This window comes from Solanum dulcamara, chromosome 7 (genome assembly GCF_947179165.1).
Source record: "Solanum dulcamara chromosome 7, daSolDulc1.2, whole genome shotgun sequence".
Classification (NCBI taxonomy): Eukaryota; Viridiplantae; Streptophyta; class Magnoliopsida; order Solanales; family Solanaceae; genus Solanum; species Solanum dulcamara.
The window spans coordinates 66398913-66424228 of NC_077243.1; the positions used below are offsets into that span (position 1 = coordinate 66398913).

Consider the following 25316-nt stretch of genomic DNA (forward strand, 5'->3'; position numbering starts at 1 on the left):
ACCCTTCACCGATTTATTGATCATATTTTTTAATTCATTTAAAAAATAATGTCCTTTTTTTGACAATTTTTTAATTCCACCATTTCAAATGACATCTTTAAGATCACAAGATTAAAGGATATTTTGGTACATTCTACCTTATCCATATGTTGTTGTTGTCATTTTATTTATAGTGTTTAATTAATCATAAGTTGTGATGTATTGACTAAAATTACATGTATTGTTCAATTGACAAAATAATATTCTACACATGATTTTTTGGGAAATTTTCAATATACAATATTATATAACATTAAATCTAAAGGAAAGTCATTATGTATAAGGTTGAAAATTATTTTCACCCCCAACTTTGTTTTTAAAATCAAATGCCCCCTCAACTTTAAAAATTAATCAAACTTTCCTCTTTATAATAATTAAATTCTTAAAATGCCTATTATACTTTTTCATTATCAATTTTTTTACTTCTTTAGAAATCATGATATTTTCATTTTTCTATTTAATGTAACAATTTTTTCATAAAAGTATAAATATTATTTTTTGGATAAAATAGTGAAAAATACTAATTAAGTATATAAGTTAATGATGTCCTATAATGAAGTAAATTAGCATAATGAGAAAATTAATTTTATTATAATAATCAGAACTCTAATATTTATTTATACAAGTGAAAATAGCAGAGAATAATAACTATACAAATATATTTCAATGTAGGAAATACAAACAATTAATTTAATTAAGGACAAATTTTTAAAGATTATATTATTTAGATTTTAAATTAGGCAGAACCCATTGGTGACCCCCTAAAATTGACATCAACTTTCACTTAGATATCTTAATTAAGTTTTGTTCATTTTAGACACTTTATGTCAGGCTTTGCTGTGTCATTTTGATCTTTTTTTTTACAGTCAGCAAAATATAACGTATCTGTGTTTTACACTCGCGAAATGACGTGTAAAATGTCAAATGAAATGATGACATTTGTCATTTGTGTCCAAATAATTTTTAAATAACGATTTTTTAATAAAAAGAAAAGTAAAAAATATTTTATTAAAACTATTTCTGGGCTTATTTTGCAAGAAGCTTCAAATGAGCTTTAATGGAGTTTTCTAATTTCTATCTCAAATACTTCAATCCAAAGTGATGGAACAATGTTTAAATCAAGCATTGCAACACGAATACTTCATTATCGTTCATTCCAAACAAAATTTAGCACTCAAAATATATTTTCCAACTTTTTTTTTGAGAAACTTTACTTTTGAAAAGATTCAAGGGCAAAGACGAAAAACAAGCATAGAAACATCTTCTTGAAGATGAGAATTATCTGGATCTTAACAAAAATGCTCATTTCTTCGCAGATTCGAAGCACAACTCATCCACAATCTTCAACTTTTTTTCAGTCAACTTCACACTTTCCCGATCCTTACTTAATTTTCTATCACTGTATGATTTTTTGCGATAATTTTGTAAGAACATTAAATAAAGAGTAAAAAAATAATTACATAGCTTTTATTCAATAAGAATTTTCAAGTTGTGGATATATGAAAATGAGATTTCATTGAAAATTATTTTAGATCCAGATTTAATTTTTTCGAATTATTGTTACAGATAAATTAGAAGAGTGGAAATTTGGTGATTCTTGGTGGAGAAAAAAGTAAATGATGGAGATGGATGGTTCCGGTGGTAATAAAGAGGGGTGGATAAAGATAAATGGTGGATGTGTGGTGGTGGAAGGTGGAGTTGATGGAAGAGAGAAAAAGTGAAGAAGAAGAAGAAGAAGGAAAAAAAATATTGTACAAAAAAACTTTTCACGCGCTCAGATGTCTGTGCAATACACACCATGTGCCAAATTAGCGAAAAGTGTCAAAATGACACATTTGGTCATGACATAAGGTGTCTAAAATGAACAAAGCTTAGTTGAGGTGTCTAAGTGAAAGTTGATACCAACTTTAGGGGGTCACCGATGGGTTTTGCCTTTAAATTATTTTAGATTATAAATTATGTTATACTCCATCAATGTCAATCAAAACTTATTTATTTATATAGAAGAGAATATCCACCGCCATTTATATTACTTGACTCTCATTCTAAAAATAGTTGTTTTAATTTACTTGTCAAATTTATGAAATTTAAGAAATTTTTAATATTTTTTTATTTCTAGCCTTAGTATTAAATAACTGCATAAAATAGTAATAGCCAAATTTAAGGTTTCAAAATATTATTAATAATGTTAGTTTAGTAAAATACACCTCTAATTAATTTTTTAAGGGGTATCATATATATCAAGAAGAGTCAAGTAATATGAAACGCATAGAGTAAAATATTAAAGAAAATAAAAAATATACGCATACATACACACACACACACTTAATGCATATTATATTGAAATAACAGTCATAAGAATAATATTAATTTTGTGACAAATTCTTAAAAATATTATTCTACTTATAATGTTAAAGAACTTACAGAAAAAGTAAAAAAAAATATCTATGTTAAAAAGTAAATTATATATAATATAAAGAGATATTAAATAGATGTGATATAACAAGGGTAAAATGGACAATGCATGGGATAAAGGTGAGAGTTTGATTATTGTTCAAAGATGAGGGGGGAGTTTGATTTTAAAAGTAAAGTTGGGGTGAAAATGATTTTCACCCTTATGTATAATGTATCAACCTTGTATAAAGTAAATTAAAATAATGTATAAAAGTTTTTATACACAAATATGAATAAAATTGTGTATTTATACACAGAATATAGACTACAACAACAACAAGGCAGTATAATCCCACCATGTGGGGTCTGGGAAGGGTAGAGTGTACTCAAACCTAACCCCCACCTTGAAAGGTAGGATGGCTCTTTCGAAAGACCCTCGTCTTAAGAGAGAAGAACAAGAGAGGAAAAACAAGGAAAACAAGACATAGGTTAGTAGAGCCAAGCATATCAAAAACAATATAAAAATATGAATAATGAGAGCGAGAAAGTCATGGTAGGAAAGACCGGAAAGAAAGGGGCATTAACTACTATAGATAAATAAGATACCCAAAGTAAACCGGGCCAACAAATATAAACAATAATCAAATGCAGAAATCAAATGTTAATAAATAAATGAGCAAAACTACGACTACTATAGAGAAAAGATAAGCCACCTAGCCCACTATCTTAGTCTGAGTCTTCCACAACCTCTTATCTAAGGTCATGTCCTCGGTGAGCTGCAACTGTGCCATATCATGTCTAATCACCTCTTTCCAATACTTTTTCGGCCTCCCTTTGCCTCTCCTGAAACCGTCCATAACCAACCTCTCGCACCTCCACACTGGAGCATCTGAATCATGACATCAGTGAGAATTTTTATATGTCTAAGTGATTACAACCCGAAGTTGGAACGATTTTAGTAGATAACTGCTAAATGGGCGGTAAGTGTGGTATGGTGGAGGTTCTTCATTTGAGCTGAAGAATGGGAGACCTTCATCAGTCAGCCGAAAAAGAAGATGGAGAAGATAAGGGTTTCCTTTATCAGATGTTTGTTTTATTTATTTCCTTTTTTATTTTTAGCTACGTTTTTCCGATTCTTAGGCCATTTTGGGCTTCAAACCTTGTAATGTTAACTGAGACTCATTTTAATAGGAAAAATTACTTAATTGAATGTGTTTTAAAAAATATTTATCATTTTTAAATATACTTTTATTTTATTACCATTTTTAACAATCAGTAACAATACTTTCATTAAATAAGACATTATACCCCTTTTTATTTGAAAAGAAAAAGACTTTATCTCTTTCTTTCAATAAGGGTTTTTCTTCAGCGTCTCTCTTTCTTTAAATAAGGGCTTTTCTTCAGTTTCAGCGTCTGTCTCTCTTATTCCTTCATCTCTTCTTCATTCTTCCCTTATTCTTCATCTTTTTGTTTGTTTCAGACGAAACTCATAGATTTTAGGTGCACAATTATAATGAAAGGTCAGAAATCTCCTAGAAGAAGCCTACGAATTTAAATTGTTGATTCAACCAACAGTGATGAAGTGAATGTCGGTCCTACTTTTAGTTTGGGAATTTCTGCAAATCAATCTCCAGAAGAAGCTGGTGGTGAGGTTAATCAAAATCTCCAAACATTGCATGTGAAGAAAAAATGCGGTAGAAGTAAGAAAAAAATCAGTGAATTGAGTTCTAAATCTAAATCGAAAAGAAAACGAGTTGATGTTGCATCGGAATCTAAGAAATTTGTTGACAGTGATGATGATTTTGAGGATTTACCTCTTCAATTTCAGTCAAAGAAAGTGAGACCTACAGTTGCTCAGGAGAAGAATCCAAAAAGTCGAAATCGATTGTGCAAAAAAATGGTTCTACTAGAGAATTTATATCCGGTATGTCATTCTACAACACATTATTTAACTGATAGCATTTTCAATCTGTTTATGTGTATTTTCTTAGTTTGTTGTTATTTTGAACTTGTGTGCTAGATGCTGAAGAATTTTTTTTGTGTATTTGATACTTTTATTATAGTCTAAATTTATTTGCTCAAGTTTATTATATCAGTGATTGTTGGGAGTTTTGCCATGAATTGTTAGATCTTTTGTGTTGCAATTTGTTTATTTTTTTAAATAAATAAATAAAAATGAATTAAACTTTGAACTAAAATGTATTACACATGCATTAAAATTGAATTAGAAGAGAACTATAGATGAATGAAATCTGTAGTTAATTGAAAAAAGTTTTCAGTGATCTGTACTCCACAAAAATGAATTAAACTTTGAACAAAAATGTGTATTACACACACATATTAAAGTTTATAATGCAATACATAGCTTTGAGCTATTGGTCCACGCTCTAGTGGATTAGAGTTTCATGTTAGTCGAGGAATGGACTGATGGTTTTCTTATACAGACTTGGGTAATCCTCCCCTCATGCTCCAATTTTCTTATATATTACGTGGGATGCTTTGTGCATCGAGCTGTCCTATTGAGCCAATTCTTGTTTTCATATTGTAGCTTTGCAGCATTTTGTTATATCCTCTGAAACACTTCTCTCAATCTTTCAGAAAACAGAAGGTGGCAGGTGTTTGATAAATCTGTTTGTTTGCTGAAGGACTCATGAATTTCTAAAATGGGAAAGAGAAGAAACTGGTTTACCTTTGTCAAGAGACTTTTCATTCCTGAAACAGAACCAATAGCTGATCAAAAGGTTTGAATTTCAAGATTTTGTTGCTTACCAATGAGTAATCTTTGGGTATCTAAACTGGAAATTATGAAAAATCTTTCAGAAACCAAAGAGATGGAAATGTTGCTTTTTGAAAAAGTTCAAGTTGAGGAAATGTCCTGCCATAACATCAGCTCCTCAGCAAACATTAACTGAGGTGAAAGAACAACAAAGGAAACATGCTTTTGCAGCTACTGCCAATGCTGCTGCTGATGTTATCCTTCTAACGAATGCTCCAAATGAATTCAAAAGGAAACACAAAAAAGCTACCATTAAAATCCAAAGTGCTTATCGTGCTCACCTGGTAAGACATCCTCTCTGGGGGTTTCTTGAGTTTTCCATAATGCATAGTGTATCTAGTGTTTTCACTCATATAATTTCATTGTGAACTTGTCGCAGACACGCATTTGAATGCAGAAGGATGAAAATTAGTTAGTAATTCACCACAAACTTAAAAGGGTAATAAGGAAACCACTGCAGTCATTACAATAACAGTCTTGAAGATCTTCATACCATCTATTGATAAATTAATTAAACTAATTATTTTTAAGATTATTCAAACATATAGTTGAGAACTTAAGCAGTATCTTGTAACTAAAGGGCGAAGTCCCCTACACAAGTTTAAGTACAAAGAGTCATCTTTGAAGGTTACTATGGATCCTTGTTAATAGTATTAGAGTGTAAGGTAGGTCAGTGCTCTACCAACTGAGCTACACAACCTAAACAAGATAATGTAGTAACTAAGGATTGGTATGGAAATGAGGCTGGTCTCTTTCTTCCTATCATATTAAAGGAGCACAACTATGTATGAAGCTCATAATGCAGAGCAAGCAGAAGAATTCTCAAGGGTAGGTAGTCTTCACCTTGGTTGGGGAGAAAAGCTTTTTGGTTGTCGGAAAACCCTCCGCTTATTAAACTCTTCTCTTATATAGCTAGACATATTTTTAAGAAGTTATATTGGTGTTTATGGCTACTTACTCTATTCATTTTTCTAAAAAAATTCTGACATTTGCTGAAATGGACTGGTGCCTAATCTCTGACATTGTGAAATGTAGTGCAGGCCAAGAAAGCATTAAGTACTATAAAGGGTCTTGTGAAGCTTAAAGCAGTGATTAGAGGTGAAATTGTCAGAAGAAGACTTATTGCCAAATTGAATTTCATGTTGCCACTTCATCAAAAGCCAAACACAAGAGTTTATCAAATTAAACTCCCTACTTTAGAAGATTATCATGACTATAAGGACAAAAAACTCATCAATAGTCCAAGGGAAATTATGAAATCTAAAGAACTAAAGGTAAAAGCAATCATTAAGCCTTTGTCTAATTAATTTTTCAAACATTGGTTCAACTATAAAAGACACCTACTAACATATCTTATTTTGACTTTTATGGTTTGAACCTCCAAATGAAAATTAAACTTGTTTATTATTTTTATAACTGTAATATGGTTTTGTTTTTTGGCAGCTTAAATGCAAGAGCCTTAGGGCTTCGAATTTCAATTTGTCTTCAGAACAAGACAGTGAAGCCTTGTGGCCAAGAAGAGAAGAAGCCATTGACAAACGAGAGCATTTGATGAAATACTTGTTTTCACTTAGGACAAAATCCTAGATTTGCAGCATTACTTCTGGACATGAAAACAATCAGAAAAATGGAGCTATAATTGAAGCTTCAAACTTCTTGAGTAATCTATCTACAGTTGATTGATGAAAGCCAGTGCACATCTTTTATTACTGATTTTAACATTTCCATAGACTTGCCACAATGTGTATATATATTATTAGCATAATAATAGTATTTCTTCATGATTTTAGTAGAACTGCATCTCCCCGTGCATTTGTTGATGATTTGAACTTGTCCCATTTTTTTTTATCAAAGCTAGTCATAGTGATGTTTTCAAATTCTTGTCATTTAGTATTATTAGAATTAATTTTAAATTTTTAGGACATGTTTGATGACACGTTAATGTTAAAGTGTTTCAGTAGTGTTATCAGACTGAAACCTGCATTATGAATTAAACTTGAATTAAAAATAAATTAAACTTGAATGAAAAATGAATTGCATACATATTAAAGTTTATAATGCAATACAGAACTATCTTTTTTAAGATAATTTTTGTTCATGTAAAATACACTTTTAATATAGTTTTTTGTTCATGTAAAATATATCTTTTTTTTATAATGCAAATACATAGCTGCGTTAATGAAAAAGTATTTCAGTAGTGTTATCAAACTGAAACCTGCATTATGAATTAAACTTGAATGAAAAATGAATTAAACTTGAATGAAAAATGAATTGCATACATATTAAAGTTTATAATGCAATACATAGCTATCTTTTTAAAGATGATTTTTATTCATGTAAAATACACTTTTGATATAGTTTTTTATTCATGTAATAAATATTCTTCTTTTTTTTATAATGCGAATACATAGCTACGTTAATGAAAAAGTGCTTCAATAGTGTTATCAAACTGAAACCTGCATTATGAATTAAACTTGAATGAAAAATGAATTAAACTTGAATGAAAAATGAATTAAACTTGAATTAGAAGAAAATTCGACACGAATGAAAAGTGTAGCTACTGAAAAAGCCTTTAGTGATCTGCAAAAACACAAAATTGATATTAAACTTGAACTTAAAATGAATTACACACACACTAAAGTTGAATTAGAAGAGAATTAGACATGAATGAAAAATGTAGCTATTGAAAAAGCCCCAGTAATCCATAGAACACAAAAATGAATTAGACTTGAACTAAAAATGAATTACATACACACTAAAGTTGAATTAGAAGAGAATTAGACACGAATGAAAATTGTAGCTAATGAAAAAACCTTTAGTGATATATAGACCACAAAAAATGAATTAAACTTGTATCTTCTCCAAGATTGTGTTAGGTCCCTCTCATATTTGATTGTCTCTGGATACAGTGCTTCTATGGCTCCTCACAGTAGCATGTATCAAGATCGGGAGGCCTCAGATTGCAAGGCGTACCATTGAATTTGCTGAACAGCGGTTGTCCAAGGATGGGTGGCCTGAATATTATGATGGAAAACTTGGCTGATTCATAGGCAAGCAAGATCGTAAATACCAAACATTGTCAATTGGTGGTTATTTGGTGGCAAAGATGATGCTTGAAGACCCATCTCATTTGGGAATGATTTCACTTGAGGAGGACAAACAACTAAAACCTGTCTTGAAATGATCAGCTTCGTTTTGATTTGATATATCTCACCTATGACATTCAGAAGTTGTTTCTAGCCTAACATGTTGTCATATATCCCAGAATGTGGGGAAATACAATTGAAGCCCCCAGGTCAAGCAAGAGAGAAGTAAAAAAAAACAGAGTAGAACTAACAAGGCCTTGTCAGAATTAGTATAGAATATGTAGTCAGATTTGGTTTTGCTGATTCTTTCCTGTTTACCTGGAATTGCTATTAAAGTTGAATTAGAAAAGAATTCGACACGAATGAATTTGAATTGGAGGAGATCTTTCATCAATCTTATATCTGATTTCAACTTTACTTGTTGATGTGTCTATTAACAATTGAGCAGTAGTCACAGAAACGAGGCTAGCAAATGTTGAATCCGTATTTATCAACACACCATCTGCCAAGAAATTAATATACTTGTTGCTAGAATCCCATCGGCCATTGAAGTAAAGCAGTACAGCCAGATTAGCCATGTTTTTCTCCTACATATTTTTTTGTTGAATTAGAAGAGAATTAGAGAATTAGACACGAATAATTAAAAATGAATAATAAATGTATTACACACACATTAAACTTGAATTAGAAGAGAATTAGATACGAATAAAACCTGTACTAATGAAACCAGCCTTCAGTGATCTATAGGCTACATAAATGAATTAAACTTGAACAACAAAGGTATTACACACACATTAAACTTGAATTATAAGAGAATTAGACACGAATGAAACATGTAGCTAACAAAACCAACCTTCAGTGATCTGTAGGCCACAAAAATAAATTAAACTTGAACAACAAACGTATTACATACACTTTAAACTTGAATTAGAAGAGAATTAGACATGAATGAAATTTGTATCTAATGAAACCAACCTTTAGTGATCTGTAGGCCACAAAAAATAAATTAAATTTGAACAAAAACTATATTACACACACATTAAATAATATTATTTATAATTAATTATATCATTGACTCTCTCTTCTATTGATTATCTTCCATGGTGAATGCTCCATTCATCCTTAAGCAAAGCTAGAGACATTATAATCATATAAAACTTAAATCGTCAAAGACAAAACATCAACATAGACAAACTATTGTCAAAACCCAAAATAAACCTTTGTATAGAAAACACATTTCTTCTATTAGGTTTTTTGGATGTGTATGTGGATCTGACAAAAAATTTAGCACAAACAAGTGCAATAACCAAAATTAATTGAAGAAACGACTTGCCAAAAGAACAAACATTAGAGAATAAAAGCAACAACACCAAATGAAATCGAAACATTAGAAAATGTGAAGTAGCAACTCACAGAGAAACAAACAGGGAAAGAAAAAGAAGACGTTTGCGAGTATTTAATTAATGTTTCCTTAGTTTAAAAGTTTATCTATACCAAAGTAACAAAGAACGAGTTCTAAGCTTGGTAGTCCATATCATGTTTAACTTTCATATTGAATCACAAATGAATACAAATCGTGTATCGCTAATGAATTAGGTATGAAATCTAATTCAAACCTTCAAACAATTAAACATTCAACCATTCAAACCTTTAAGTAGTCACAGATCTCTACTCAGAAATCACAATTCTTCAACTGATTGAAATCTGCATTCACCTAAATTTTGTCATTCTTCTGCAATAACCACCGCATATACATCACTTAATTCTAAAATTGGAGTACAAATATTGTAGAAAGTCATGGTTGAGAAGCTATGAAGCTAAGTATTGCCCTAGTTTTGGAGAAAATTATGGGTGAGAAGATTGGAGAGAATATTGGTGTAGCAAATTTGGAGAGAAACAGGGAAAGAGAAAATAGGGGGTGAGAGTTTTAGAAGAGTAAGGATCGTACTTAATTTAATTCAAATAATTTGCTATATATGGTTAAAATAATTATGTTGCTCTATGTGGTAAATATTTTTTGAATATTGTACATTTAGGTAATTTCCCCTTTTTCTTTTATAATAATGGCCCAACTTGTTAGGCAACTTCAATTAAAAAAAGGATATTTTACTTAAAGGGTAAATCACCTAAATGTACAATATTCAAAAAATATTTACTACATAGAGCAACATAATTATTTTAACCATATATAGCAAATTATTTGAATTAAATTAAGTACGGTCTTTATTCTTCTAAAACTCTCACCCGCTATTTTCTCTTCCCCTGTTTCTCTCCAAATTTGCTACACCAATATTCTCTCTAATCTTCTCACCCATAATTTTCTCCAAAACTAGGGCAATACTTAGCTTCATAGCTTCTCAACCATGACTTTCTACAATATTTGTACTCCAATTTTAGAATTAAGTGATGTATATGCGGTGGTTATTGCAGAAGAATGACAAAATTTAGGTGAATGCAGATTTCAATCAGTTGAAGAATTGTGATTTCTGAGTAGAGATCTGTGACTACTTAAAGGTTTGAATGGTTGAATGTTTAATTGTTTGAAGGTTTGAATTAGATTTCATACCTAATTCATTAGCGATACACGATTTGTATTCATTTGTGATTCAATATAAAAGTTTGTTTTTATTTCTCCGTTTATCACAATTACTTGTTTACTTATTTAATGTGTGTGTAATACAGTTTTTGTTCAAGTTTAATTCATTTTTTTTTTGCATACAGATCACTGAAGGTTGGTTTCATTAGATACAAATTTTATTCATGTCTAATTCTCTTCTAATTCAAGTTTAGTGTGTATGTAATACGTTTGTTGTTCAAGTTTAGTTTATTTTTGTGGCCTACAGATCACTGAAGGTTGGTTTTTTTAGCTACATATTTCATTCGTGTCTAATTCTCTTCTAATTCAAGTTTAATGTGTGTGTAATACCTTTGTTGTTCAAGTTTAATTCATTTATGTAGACTATAGATCACTGAAGGCTAGTTTCATTAGTACAGGTTTTATTCATATCTAATTCTCTTCTAATTCAAGTTTAATGTATGTGTAATATATTTATTGTTCAAGTTTAATTATTTTTATGGCCTACAGATCACTGAAGGCTGGTTTTATTAGCTACATATTTCGTTCATGTCTAATTCTTTAATTCTCTTTTAATTCAACAAAAAAATATGCAGGAGAAAAACATGGCTAATCTGGTTATGCTGCTTTACTTCAATGGCCGGTGGGATTCTAGTAACAAGTATATTAATTACTTGGCAGATGGTGTGTTGATAAATACCGATTCAACATTTACTAGCCTCGTTTCTGTGATTGCTGCTCAATTGTCAATAGACACATCAACAAGTAAAGTTGAAATCAAATATAAGATTGATGAAAGGTCTCCTCCAATTCAAATTCATAACGATATGGAAGTAAAAGTGTATATTGAAATCAAAAAGGAACATAGAGATATGTCAAAATACCCTTTATGTGTCACAACAACTGAATCGGTCAACTTGAAGAGTGATTCCACCTTAATTCCACTATTATGTTCAGACACTTCAGAAGACATGAGGATTACACACAATTCATACTTTTCTAATGTATTTAGTGGTATCGGTGATGCGCTAGAGTTAATTGGTTTTGGATCATGTGAGGAAGTTAATGAGCACGAAGAAATACAACTAGGCATCATTATTAATCCCAATCAATCTTTTTTTTGAGAAAGATCAAGTTTACAAAAATAAATATGTCCTTACCAGTGCACTAAAAAGACATTCCATTTTTAAACACTTTGAATTCAAGACATTGAGATCAAGCTCAACATGGTAAGACTCAAATTCAAGTTAGTTTATACTATTGATTGTCTATTAATAAAAAAAAATTCAACAGCTATTCAATACAATGCCTCGGAGAAAACTGTAGTTGGAATTTATGCGCTTCAAGCATGAATAAATCTCAAATATTCGCTATTAGAGATTTTGAAAGCGAACACACGTGTTTGTTGCTATATAATTCATTATCGGAAAGACAAGCAACAAAGACAGTTGTTGGGAGTATTATTGTTGCCAAATGTATTGATCCAGATGCCAACTACACACCAAGAGATATACAAAATGACATGTTACAGAAATATGGTGTGCGACTCACATATATGCAAGCTTGGAGAGCTAAAGAAAAAGCTCTTGAATTAGTCCGAGGTGATCCAGCTCAATCATATGCAAAGTTGCCAAGTTACTTTTACATATTAGAGGTAACTTACCCTGGTTCTTATATAAGATTGCACAAATCAGAGGATGACCATTTCCTATATGTATTTGTAGCTCTATTTACATCGATAAAAAGATGGGAGTATTGTAGACTAATTGTAGTTGTTGATGAAACTTTTCTAAAAAGAGCATACAAAGGGACAATGTTAACATCTAATACCTTAGAAGCAGCATGTGAGACTTTTCGAATACAATACTAATGCATTGTAACTCACTGCATTCTCTTCTCAAGGAAATGGACACATCTGTAATTCTGTGTTCCAAGCTTCTTTTTTTTGTTGTGGAACATTAAGTATTATATGCTATGCAGTTATTACTGTCTTACTAAATTGCAATAAATATTCTATCATCCTCCTTGCCTCTGCTCATTATCTAAGTTATCTATTTGATGCCCCCATTAAGGCATTAACTTTGTAATGCCTAATAGGGAACTGGATCATAGTTCTTTATATTCTAGGGTAGGAGGTGTTGCAGGAAGATGCCCAATACATGCTTCCTTGAACTAGTAGAAACTGGTGACCCCCTTACTATAGATGCTAAAGAAACACACTATAATTTTGTTAATGACGGGGACCAAAGAGTAAGAAATGCCTTATAAGCCAATCGACCAGATTCTTGGGGACCTCAAATCAAGAGGAAAAAGATTGATCAATTGCATAGTTTGAAATTGAATGGTTTGTCATCTCTTCTTGTGGAGAAATACATATTGTCTGTTTATCTAGTCGCATTATGAAGTCCAGAGTACCCTACTAGCTATGCACTCTGCATGAACCAACATATATTTAGGTTGATGAATTATGAGAAACATAACGTTTTCTTGCTCTCATGGCTGCTTCTATAAATAAAATTCTAATTTGTATTAAAAGTCTGCACAATGTATTAAAAGTGTATTACATATGAAACAAAAATATATTAAAAATGTATCAAACATTATACCTGATGCAGGGAGTATACTGCCGCTTATTTATGCCATTGTAGATTCAGAGAATGATGCATCTTGGAGGTGATTTTTTTGAACAATTCAGAGAGGCATTTGGTCAAAGATTAGAGATGTGTATCATTTCGGATAGGCATGCAAGCATTATTAAGGCAACTTTAACTGTCTATGATGAAATACCTCATTTCGCGTGTATATGGCACTTGTTGCAAAACATAATGAAAAACTTCAGAAAGAGTCAGCAAAAGATAACGGAATTGTTCTACTCTATGGCAAAAACATACACCACGATAGAGTTTAATCAACATATGGCAATTGTTAAGAAGATAGACAAGAGGATTAAAGACTACTTGCTGAAGATTGGATACAACAAATGGTCACGTGTTCATGCTCAGGTAAATAGGACTTAGATGATGACATCAAACATTGCAGAATCAGTCAATTCAAGAACAAGACATACCAAAGTTCTTACAGTCTTGCACCTCCTAGAATTCATGAGACAACTTGTTCAAAAATGGAATAACAATAATAGGTCAAAGGCAATATTTTCAGGATTTTACCTTGGGAAAAAATATAAAAAAATTCTACAACGTAATAAAACTGCATCGAAGAAATTAAGAATATGGTATCTATAAATTTCTTTTTGCTAATATTTTTTCTTTTGATTCACATGTAACATCTCTCTTGCTTATATTTCTTCTTATTTTTTATAGGTTAGGAAGACAAATGAATATGTGTATACAGTACTTGATGGCATTACACAATTCACGGTATATCTTCAACAAAGTACATGCACATGTGGGAGATTTCAATTGGATGAGCTATCATGTCCACATGCTTTGGCTGTTTTAATAAAAAAACACACTGGTTATGAAAAATATTTCTCTAATTACTACACAAGAGGGGATTTATTGTGGAAATACCAGTTTCACTTGAATCTCCCCCCTGATAAAAGCACCTGGAATATACCAACACACGTTATTGAAGAGGTTGTACTTCCACCACTTGGAAAGAGACCTCCTGGGAGGCCAAAATATAAAAGACACACACAATTGAGAGAAGATGGATTCAAAAAATCAAAAATAACATACAACAATTGTGGACAACAAGGTTACAACAGGAAGACTTGCAACAATGTTAGGCCTTTGGATTAAGAATAAAGAATGACATTTGAAATAAAGAATAAACTCTGTTTGTTTTAGGTCATTAGTTTGCTACAAGAATTCATTTTTAGTTCAATTTTAATTCTTTTTTTGTGGTCTATAGATCATTGAAGGCTTTTTCATTAGCTACAATTTTTATTCGTACCTAATTCTCTTCTAATTCAACTTTAGTGTGTATGTAATTCAGTTTTAGTTCAAGTCTAATTCATTTTTGTGTTTTATGGATTACTGGAGGCTTTTTCAATAGCTATATTTTTCATTCGTGTCTAATTCAACTTAGTATTTATGTAATTCATTTTTGTGTTTCTATAGATCACTGAAAGCTTTTTCATTAGCTACATTTTTCATTCGTTTCTAATTCTATTCTAATTCAAATTTAATATGTATGTAAGTTATTTTTCATTCAAGTTTAATTTATTTTTCATTCAAGTTTAATTCATAATGTAGGTTTCAGTTTGATAACACTACTGAAATACATCACTAAAGGCTTTTTCATTAGCTACAATATTCATTCGTGTCTCATTCTCTTCTAATTCAACTTTAGTGTGTATGTAATTCATTTTTGTGTTTCTATAAATCACTGAAGGCTTTTTCATTAGCTACACTTTTCATTCGTCTCTAATTCTATTCTAATTCAACTTTAATATGTATGTAATTTATTTTTCATTCAAGTTTAATTCATAATGCAGGTTTCAGTTTGATAAAACTACTGCAACACTTTAACATTAATGTTGCTATGTATTGCATTATTAAAAAAGAAGAAGATATATTTTACATGAACAAAAAACTATATTAAAAGTGTATTTTACATGAACAAAAATCATCTTAAAAAAGATAGCACAAAACAATCTTCAAAACATAACTAATACATTAGCTATTTGACAACATAATTTTCATAGATATTTTAACTAATATAACTACATTTATTTATTTATGTGGTCTTTCTTATTCACTTTGAAGTTACTCTTTTGCTTCTTCACTACATATTCCCATAGTAGAGCCCCAAACCTTTTTCGTAGACTGTCTGCACTTTGTTGTTGATTTACAATATCCCGGTCATTGCTCACTAACTCCGCAAATGCAGTCACAAAAACTCCACAATCCCTACAAAATTTAACATATAAAATCATTATAAAAATACTATTGAGTTTAATAAGACCAATACAAAAAATAGTATTTATTTGATACACAATTAAACTTATAATAAATCTTCTTGTTGTCTAGGAATCCCTTCAGTTATGAACTTAGATTCAATGAGCTCAAACTCATTTTTTCCATTGTATTTAGGTGATTTGTTCAATTCAGGACACTTATCATAGAACTTGACCACACTCAAGTAGTATGGTAAAACCGATGAAATCATGCCAGCAGTATTTTGAGTCAGAAAATTTACCCCCTCCCTCTAGCCGAAAATGAATCGTACACCTTCAAACACCTTTCAACAATATCAAACACAATAAAAATCCAATGATAACCATCTTTAATGTTTACTGGAAAGAGAACATAATCCACTTTGTCCCATGGGGTGCTTGCCAACAAACGGCGTCCGCATATGTACTCAGCAATAGCATCCGAAGCTTTGATTCCAAATTTTTTCTTATTTTCATGAGCTTCATAAAGTTGAAAATAAGATTGAGCAATCTTTATCTTGAATAGACAATCAATAGTTGTAAATCGAACATTATTGTTAGTTTCATACTTCCCCTTCTTTCTAATATAATAAAAAATGATGTCAAGTGTCAGATAATACTTCAAATCTGTAGCAAGTATCAATTTAGTGAGCTTATTAAAGCTTGTCCAGAAAAATAGGAGAAGATGTTGATTCAGAAAAATAAGAGTGTTCAACTGGAGTTTACATAACTAACCTCATCATTCTATGCTTGACCAGAATGTGCCAATTTAAAAAACTATTCTTTTGCTTGTACATTATAAACACCTAATTCAAATGCTGGCTTGAGGACATTAGCAGCATCTGGATACAGTTTCTTTCCCCTTTAAAGCATAAAAAAATGAAATTTTCAGTCAGTTAACTCATTTTAAAGAAATTTTTTGACATATAAAACAACAAACATAAATAAATTACCTCTTTTTTGTACCCGTATAAAGCCACGAAGTGAATGAATCTATCAAATCAGATTCATCATCTACTCCAATTATAAGTAAAAAGGGTTGCTTTATCTCAAATATTTGACGTGTTACACATAAATTCCCTCCAGATTCAAAATGCTGTATATAAGGAGATTTAATTGACTTTTCTGATTTTTTTTTTCTTGCACGCTTCTTCGGTGTCGCTTTCTTTTTATTTTCATCAACAGTGGCTTTTTTTTGTTTTCCTCAATAGTGGTTGTCTTTTTCTTTTTCTTTTCCTCAATAGTGGCTTTCTTTCTTAGATATGATGCTTCTTCCTTATGGATCTGGGAAAGATCTTCAGCACACAAAATGAAGTTATCAAGCGTTTGAGGAGTTTTTTGACAAACCTTTGCTGCATCGGCATCAGTAGACGCACCACAATCTAGTTCACCTTTGTTGCACCTCAACTGAATTAAGATCAAGTGTCTCTTCTCCTATATACAAAATAAATCATTTAGTAATGCATTAAGGGAGGAGCAGGTAGAGTAATTAGAGATCAAAGAAGTTTATTTGAACTTTCAAAATAAAACTAATACCATTTATATCAGCAACAACCTTAGATAAAACTTGTTCAATATCAATTCCTACAACATCTTCATTTGTACATAACATGAACAATTTAAATAAAGTTGAATGAAAATATATTAAATATGTATTATATTTGTATTAAACCATTCATTACCAATTTTGCTTTCAGAATTCCCAACAGTAGAAAATTTAACGGAAGCTTTAAACACTTGAGATTTTTCATGCTGAGTTAATTCTACAACTTGAGTGGCATGCCCTCTTAACACATTTATTGATGCATCAACACAAGAATAAAATGTTGTGTGTAATTAAAATATATTACAAAAAAAACATGTGAATAAAAAATTCAAGCTTAAACTACAACTTAGATAAGTAAAAACTCTAAATAGTAAATAAACTACTAGTTAAGTCCCTGCCAGTAAGCAAAATAAGATATTATAGATGTATTTAAAACATAAAAGAACCTCCATTGAAATCTAATCCACCCAAAAATGTCTCGCTAGCCTTTTTGTTAGATGATTCCCTGACTTTTTGAGTAAAAAGAACTGTTGATGTCTCTCTTAGCAAACAATAAAGAAATATTCTTCAATAATTGTTTGTTGGAATTCATCACAAATTCTTTCATTTGAATAGATTGTAAGTCTATCTTCTCTTCAAGAGCTTTGTGATTTTCATTCTCCTAGTATATAATCAAATATAACACAAATATTAGAATAACAGTTTTGAAAAAGATAAAGCCTAAAGGAAAGTTAGCTTATACCTTTACAAGTTCTTTTCTCAACTCTATAACCTCCCTGGTCAACATATCTAGACTATGCTTTGATCCTTTCGGCTATAATTTCAAGATTTCAGAATGGTAATCACGAGGTTCAGGAAGCCTCAATTTAGATACCTCATCTTGACTCGCCACTATATTCTCAAACTAAAATTAAAATACAGAAACAAATAGATGTATTAACTTGAGTTGAACTAATATATATATGTGTCATAAATAGTATTAACTTTGTATAGATACCTCTCATTTTGTAGGCATGAAGATGCCATTTTCAATATGCTTTTGCCAAGAACTTTCAGCAACTGTTTTCCACCTCAAAATTCTTGGAATAAAATCAGAAATTCAAAGATCTAAATCTTCATCGACTCTAGAACAACACTCAAAAATCCAAATTTGAAGGGCAAGCAATCCACCTAATCTATAGTACTGATTAGTTGAATTAAGCTTGTGCCTCACATTATCAAGCAACTTCTTGTAGACATCTAAACCCCATGGGTAAGAATTGAATTGTCCACTTTCCACACGGTAGAAATCTTTATTACTAATGTAACACCCCTCCCAAAAATTTTCCCTAAGATTCAGACCTTTCTTATATTTGGGTATGTTCGAACTCTATTATTGTGGAGTATACGCATGAGTTACAAAGAGTCCCTGAGAAATTGAAAAGTGTTAGAGGTGATGTGGGGTCACAAAGGACCCCTAGGACCAAGCTAAGTCCAAAAGATTCGTCGTGACTAAGTTTTAGGATGAGTTCGTATAAGGGGTCGACTTCTAACGACCCTATCTTTTGAAAGATGACAATCTGGGTGGCCCACGACCTATTAATTAAAGGCCATCGAGTCTTCTTTCCAATGCCACAAAGAATGTAATTTTTGGAGTTCGAAGTCAAAAGATATGATGATCCTAAGACGTACTAGCACGGCACGAATTTCAGGCCTGGGTTGCAATTGCTGGAAATCTGAGATTGGCGCCGCAGTGGCGCGACGCGCCACTATCGCGCCAGGAACAAGCCTCAGTAGTTTGGTCCCTGGCGCGGTGTGCCACTACGAGGTGTGTAGGGTTTTTAAGCCTATTTTCCAGAACTCAGAAAATATGGGTTTGGCGTTGTAAGGGCGCAACGCGCCACTATCACGCCAGGAACAAGCCTCAGTAGTTTGGTCCTTGGCGCGACGCGCCACTAGCAGATGTGCAGGTTATTAAGCCTACTTCGACTTGGCGCCAAGAGTATTTTAGCCGTTTTTCCAGATTTTCGAAGAAAGGGCAATTTGGGCATTTCCCCAAATTATATATACTCAGCCTTGGGATGTTTTTGGGACCATTTTTCAGTCCCACACTCTCTCTCTAAAATCCCTAGAAATCCCTCTCTTCTTCTTCTTCTTCATCTTCTTCTTCTCCATTTCCAACAAGGATTTGTTCCAAGAGCTTCAAGACTTCAAGTTTCCATTGAAGACCCAACAACAAGGTTTCTTCAAAAATCTATTCTAAGATATGTAAGGCTATTCAAAATATGGGTTGAGTCCACCCATGTGCCCTACATCTTCTTTTGATTTATTGTCCATAAGAATGAGGCTTATTGATGGAGTTAGGTCCAAATAGGTCCTTTTCATCTTTTACCCTAATTTCTATTATTATGTTGATGTTGTGGAGTCAAGAAAGTGATGTACTACATGTTGGTATGAGTTGATTGAGATGAGAGGTCGATCATATATTGTTAATTTCTTAACTATGTTGATTATGTTAAATGTTAATTTTCGTAAATATGTTGTTTATCTTGAATTGTTGATTTAAAACCTTGGAGTTGTGTTGAGTCCCAAAAGACTTGTTAAATGAATAGAGGAACGATTGAATAGGTTTACATGTTGTTATAAATGCATATTTAATCTATTTTTGAAAGATATGATTGAGATTGATCGGACAGTATGATTGGGAGAGATTTGATTGTGATAGAGTTGATGAGTTGACAAGGTTGTAAATGAGACTTGTCGATATGATTTGATTGAGTTGATTGGATGGAGTTTTATGAGCATTGAGTCTTGGGAGGAGTATCGAGCACCAAATTGGGTAAGAGTATAGTCCAGACTCGAACCGGATAACTACGTCACCAAATATATGAGGGGATTGAACCATTAAAGTCGGATGTTTCCCCAAATCTATTGTCCTGACATTATAGGACTTGGTCGGATTGGATCCATGATTGGTTGATTCGTTCATACCCTGGCAAAGTATGAACGGACGCGGCAACAACGTCAGTTTGTTGTACTTTCATTGGCTCATAAGTGATGGTTGTCAGATAAGAGAAACTCCTATATAGGTCTTGATAGTACTTTAAGTCGGATTGAGTTGAATGGTATGTGATTGGTCCCGTCTAAACCATATTCTTGTTTGGACTTAGGACACTTGATTGAGTTGTTATTTCTCTTGAGTTGAGATTCCGAGTTGATTTGGTTCTTCCTTGATATTCGTTTTATTCAGCCATTTTACATACTCGTACATTTCATGTACTGAAGCCATTTGGCCTGCATCATTTCATGATGCAGAGATAGGTATTAGAGATCATCAATCGACGCACCGTTGAAGATCTACACTCTCCCAGCTAGTTGGCGAGTCCTCCTAGTTTCTGAAGGATATTGAGTTTTCTGTATAGTTTTGTGTTGTTTCCTTTATTTTGATTGTTGGTAGCCATGGGCTTGTCATTGGCACCTCCTAGATTGTTGATAGAGGCTTCATAGATCGGAGCATAGAAATATTGGATTGTTCTTTTGAGTAGTTCCTCTATAACTGTTTTGTTGATTGGATAGTTATTTGGCCTTTGGCCCTAAATTATGACTAGTACTTCATTAATTGAGTCTTCCGCTGAGAGAATGTGTTTGAATGAATGTGTGACTGGACCAGGTGGTTCGCTTGAAGGCCAGAAATGGCTTTCGAGTGCCGGTCGCACCTAGGGTACCCTCCCGGGGCATGACAAACATGGTATCAGAGCACATAGTTCAAGAGTCCTAAGGGGTCTATGAAGCCGTGTCTAGTAGTGTCTTTCTTATGGGTGTGTTGTGCACCACACTTATAATTAGGAGGCTATAAGAAATTAAGAATTGTTTCCCTTCTTTTGTACTCTGAATTCGTGTTATAGAGTTAAATTCTATAAACTTCCTTTCTAATTCGTGCATTTATATGTTACAGATAATGCCTCCTAAATGTACTGTTAGCCAGAGAAATACTGATAACGCAGCGGTGCCACAGTCAGAGGTATGCCCATCGAGGGCTAGAGGCCGACCGATGAGGTATGCGGAGGCACCTCAAATTCCTACTACCCCACCTGCACTAACTTCGGAAGCAGACTATAAAGGAGCGATTGCCATGCTCACTCAATTAGTGGTTGCTCGAAATGGTAACCAGAGTTCGCCAACTCTTAGCTCCAGTTCCCAAGAGCCTTCTGCTGCCACCAGGATTAGAGACTTTCTGAGAATGAACCCGCCGGCGTTCACAGGTTCTAAGGTTGATGAAGACCCCCAAAATTTTATTGATGAGATGTGGAAAATTCTGAAAGCTATGTATGCTACGGAGATTGAGGGGGTTGAGTTGGTGTCTTACCAGCTCAAGGATGTGGCAAACATCTAGTACAACCAATGGGAACAAGGTAGAGGTGAGGATGCTGAACCTGCTATGTGGGATGAATTTGAGAGAGCCTTTTTGACCACTTCTTTCCCCAGGAATTGAGAGAAGTAAAAGTGGAGGAGTTTATGAATCTAAAACAAGAAGGCACGACTGTTAAAGAGTATAGTCTAAAGTTCATTCAACTATCTAGATATGCTCCAGAGATGATCCCAGATGTGATGTCAAAGATAAGGAAATTTGTCTCCGGTTTGGGAAGACATGTGAAGAAAGAGTGCAAAGCGGCATTGTTAATCTTCGATATGGATATTTCAAGATTAATGGTGTACGCTCAACAAGTTGAGGATGAGAAAAGAAAAGACAGAGAGGAGAATCTGAGCAAGAAGGCAAGATCAACGGGGCATGAGAATGAACAGAGGCAAAACAAGGGCAACAGGTCCTTCTTCTACAAAAGGCCTTCCAACTATGCCTCATCTACCACCAGTGCACCTATGCCGCAAAACAGGTATGATCGGCAGGGACAGAGTGGCCAGAATTTCATACCCCAGGGTTCTCAATCCCAGGCTAGCGTGGGTCAAGGCTCGCAAGGGAAGACACCATGCGTCAAATGTGGTAAGCTCTACTTGGGAGAGTGCAGAGCGGGAAAGGTTGGTTGTTATAAATGCGGCCAAATAGACCATTTTCAGAAGAAGTATCAGCATGGGGAAACAGAGCCCACTATTCTACCACCGCACCGCCAGCTAGAGGTAATCAGAGAGGCACTACTTCAGGTATGAGTGGGGGAACAAACCGTCTATATGCCATGGGTAGTCGCCAAGATCAAAAGAACTCTCCAAACGTCATGACGAGTATGATTCGAGTCTCTTCCCTTGACTGTTATGTTTTGATGGATCTGGGTGCCACTCTATCTTTTGTGACTCCTTACGTGGCTAGTAAATTCAATAAAATTCTTAAATGTCTTCTTGAGCCTTTCAGTGTAGCTACTCCTGTCGGTGATTCTGTCTTGGCTGAGAGAGTCTATAGAGATTGCACTATGTCAATTCATCACAAGGATACCTTGGCTGACTTAGTTGAGTTGGACATGGTTGATTTTGATGTGATCCTTGGCATAGACTGGATTTATGTCTGTTATGCTTCTATTGATTGTAGGACTCAGATTGTTAAGTTCAAATTCCCAAATAAGGCTGTCATAGAATGGAAGGGTAGTCCTATCGTGCCTAAGGGTAAGTTTATTTCCTACCTTAGGGCCAGAAAGCTAATCTCAAAAGGGTGTATTTATCGCCTTGTTCGAGTGGAAGATGACAGTATTGAGTCTCCATCCCTTGAGTTGGTTCCGATTGTCAACGAGTTTCCTGATGTCTTTCCTGAAGATCTTCCTGGAGTCCCTCCTGATAGGGAGATCGACTTTGGGATTGATGTTTTTCCTGATATCCAGCCTATCTCAATCCCTCCATATAGAATGGCCCCAGCTGAGTTGAAAGAGTTGAAAGAACAGTTGAAGGACTTACTAGATAAGGGATTCATTAGGCCGAGTGTCTCACCATGGGGTGCTCCGATCCTATTTGTGCGAAAGAAAGATGGGTCCCTTAGAATGTGTATTGACTACAAGCAGCTGAACAAGGTCACCATAAAGAACAAATACCCTCTCTCCAGAATAGATGACTTATTTGATCAACTTCAGGGTGCCACTTGTTTCTCAAAGATAGACCTAAGATCGGGCTACCATCAGTTGAAGGTGAGGGAGTGTGATATCCCAAAGACAGCTTTTCGGACCTGCTATGGCCACTTTGAGTTCTTGATGATGTCCTTTGGGTTGACTAATGCCCCCGCAGCTTTTATGGATCTCATAAACTGAGTATTTAAACCATATCTTGATATGTTTGTGATTGTATTCATAGATGATATTTTGGTTTACTCCAAGAATGAGGAGGAGAACGCTCATCATCTTAGAGTCGTCTTGCAAACTTTGAAGGACCAGGTATTGTATGCAAAGTTCTCAAAATGTGAATTTTGGCTTACATCAGTGGCTTTTCTAGGCCACATTGTATCTGGAGATAGTATTCGGGTTGGTGCTCAGAAGATTGAAGTAGTGAAAAATTGGCCCAGACCCACATCCCCGACAGAGATCAAGAGCTTCTTCGGTTTGGCCGGCTATTATCGAAGGTTTGTAGAGGGATTCTCATCCATATCATCGCCATTGACCAAGCTGACCCAAAAGAAGGCTAAGTTCCAATGGTCCGATGCTTGTAAGGAGAGTTTCCAGAAATTGAAGACCAAGCTAACCATTGCTCCTGTTCTAACTTTTCCCGATGGAACAGAGGGTTTTGTGATCTATTGTGATGCATCTAGGATCGGTTCGGACTGTGTGCTGATGTAGAAGGGAAAGATGATAGCCTATGCTTCAAGGCAGCTTAAGGTTCACGAGAGGAATTACCCAACTCATGACCTTGAACTGGCAGCTGTGGTATTTGCTCTAAAAATTTGGTGCCACTACTTGTATGGAGTGCATGTTGATGTGTTCACTGATCACAAGAGTTTGCAATACGTCTTCAGCCAGAAGGAACTCAATCTGAGATAAAGGAGATAGCTCAAACTACTCAAAGACTATGATATGAGCATCCTCTACCATCCAGGTAAAGCTAATATTGTTGTTGATGCTCTTAACAGGTTGTCTATGGGTAGCACTGCCCATATGGAGAAGGGAAGGAAAGAATTGGCTAGAGAGGTGCACATATTAACCCGATTGGGAGTTCGTCTTGAAGAGAACAATGAAAGCGGAGTTAATGTTCAGGATGGGTCTGCGTTCTCACTTGTGGCAGAGGTAAAAGAGAAACAAGATCAGGATCCCGTCCTTCTCCAATTGAAGGAAGTTATTCACAAACAAAATGTGATGGTTTTTACCAAAGGGGGAGATGGTGTGTTAAGGTACCAAAATAGGTTATGTGTACCTGATATCGATGATGTTCGAGAGAGAATTATGGCTGAAGCGCATAGTTCTAAATACTCTATTCATCCGGGCTCTACAAAAATGTATCATGACTTGAGGGAAATCTATTGATGTAGTGGGATGAAGAGAGATATTGCGGAATTCGTTTCCAAGTGCTCGAATTGTCAATAGGTGAAGGTTGAGCATCAAAGGCCATGTGGTTTAGCTCAAAATATAGAAATTCCGGAATGGAAGTGGGAGATGATCAACATGGACTTTATTACAGGTCCGTCGAAGTCCCGAAAGTAACATGATTCGATTTGGGTGATTGTGGATAGAATGATGAAATCAGCTCACTTCTTGGCAGTTAAGACTACTAACACCGCAGAAGATTATGCAAAGTTATACATTCAGGAGATCATCAGATTGCATGGGCCTTGTCTATCATTTTAGATAGAGGATCTCAATTCACCTCCTAATTTTGGAGATCCTTTCAGAAGGGACTGGGTTCAAAGGTGAACCTTAGTACGGCCTTTCATCCCCAGATGGATGGCCAAGCAGAGCGCACCATCCAGACATTAGAGGATATGTTGAGGGCATGTGTGCTTGACTTCAAAGAAAATTGGGATGACCACTTACCTCTCATAGAGTTTGCATATAACAATAGCTATCATACAAGCATTCAAATGGCTCCTTATAAAGCTTTGT

At 33.9% G+C, this 25316-nt stretch overlaps 1 protein-coding gene and 2 pseudogenes across 1 annotated transcript; 2 read left to right on the forward strand and 1 right to left on the reverse strand.

The window, feature by feature from the left end:
- Window positions 1–5096: 5096 nt before the first annotated feature.
- LOC129893858 (protein IQ-DOMAIN 12-like) lies at window positions 5097–6901 on the forward strand. Its single transcript, XM_055969279.1, has 4 exons — window positions 5097–5174; window positions 5254–5493; window positions 6250–6483; window positions 6653–6901. Exons 1-4 carry the CDS (start codon window positions 5097–5099, stop codon window positions 6794–6796), a joined length of 696 nt encoding a protein of 231 aa, XP_055825254.1. The 3' UTR covers window positions 6797–6901.
- Window positions 6902–13590: 6689 nt separating this feature from the next.
- LOC129894815 (uncharacterized) lies at window positions 13591–14631 on the forward strand (annotated as a pseudogene).
- Window positions 14632–15567: 936 nt separating this feature from the next.
- On the reverse strand, window positions 15568–18331 carry LOC129893869 (uncharacterized; annotated as a pseudogene).
- Window positions 18332–25316: the final 6985 nt, after the last annotated feature.

What these genes read in the sequence shown, in the direction of transcription:
- LOC129893858 (XM_055969279.1), top strand. Translation starts at nt 5,097, where the DNA reads ATGGGAAAGAGAAGAAACTGGTTTACCTTTGTCAAGAGACTTTTCATT. An exon ending in AACCAATAGCTGATCAAAAG is followed by an intron (nt 5,175 to 5,253) that starts GTTTGAATTTCA and finishes AAAATCTTTCAG; the next exon opens with AAACCAAAGAGATGGAAATG. An exon ending in TGAAATCTAAAGAACTAAAG is followed by an intron (nt 6,484 to 6,652) that starts GTAAAAGCAATC and finishes GTTTTTTGGCAG; the next exon opens with CTTAAATGCAAGAGCCTTAG.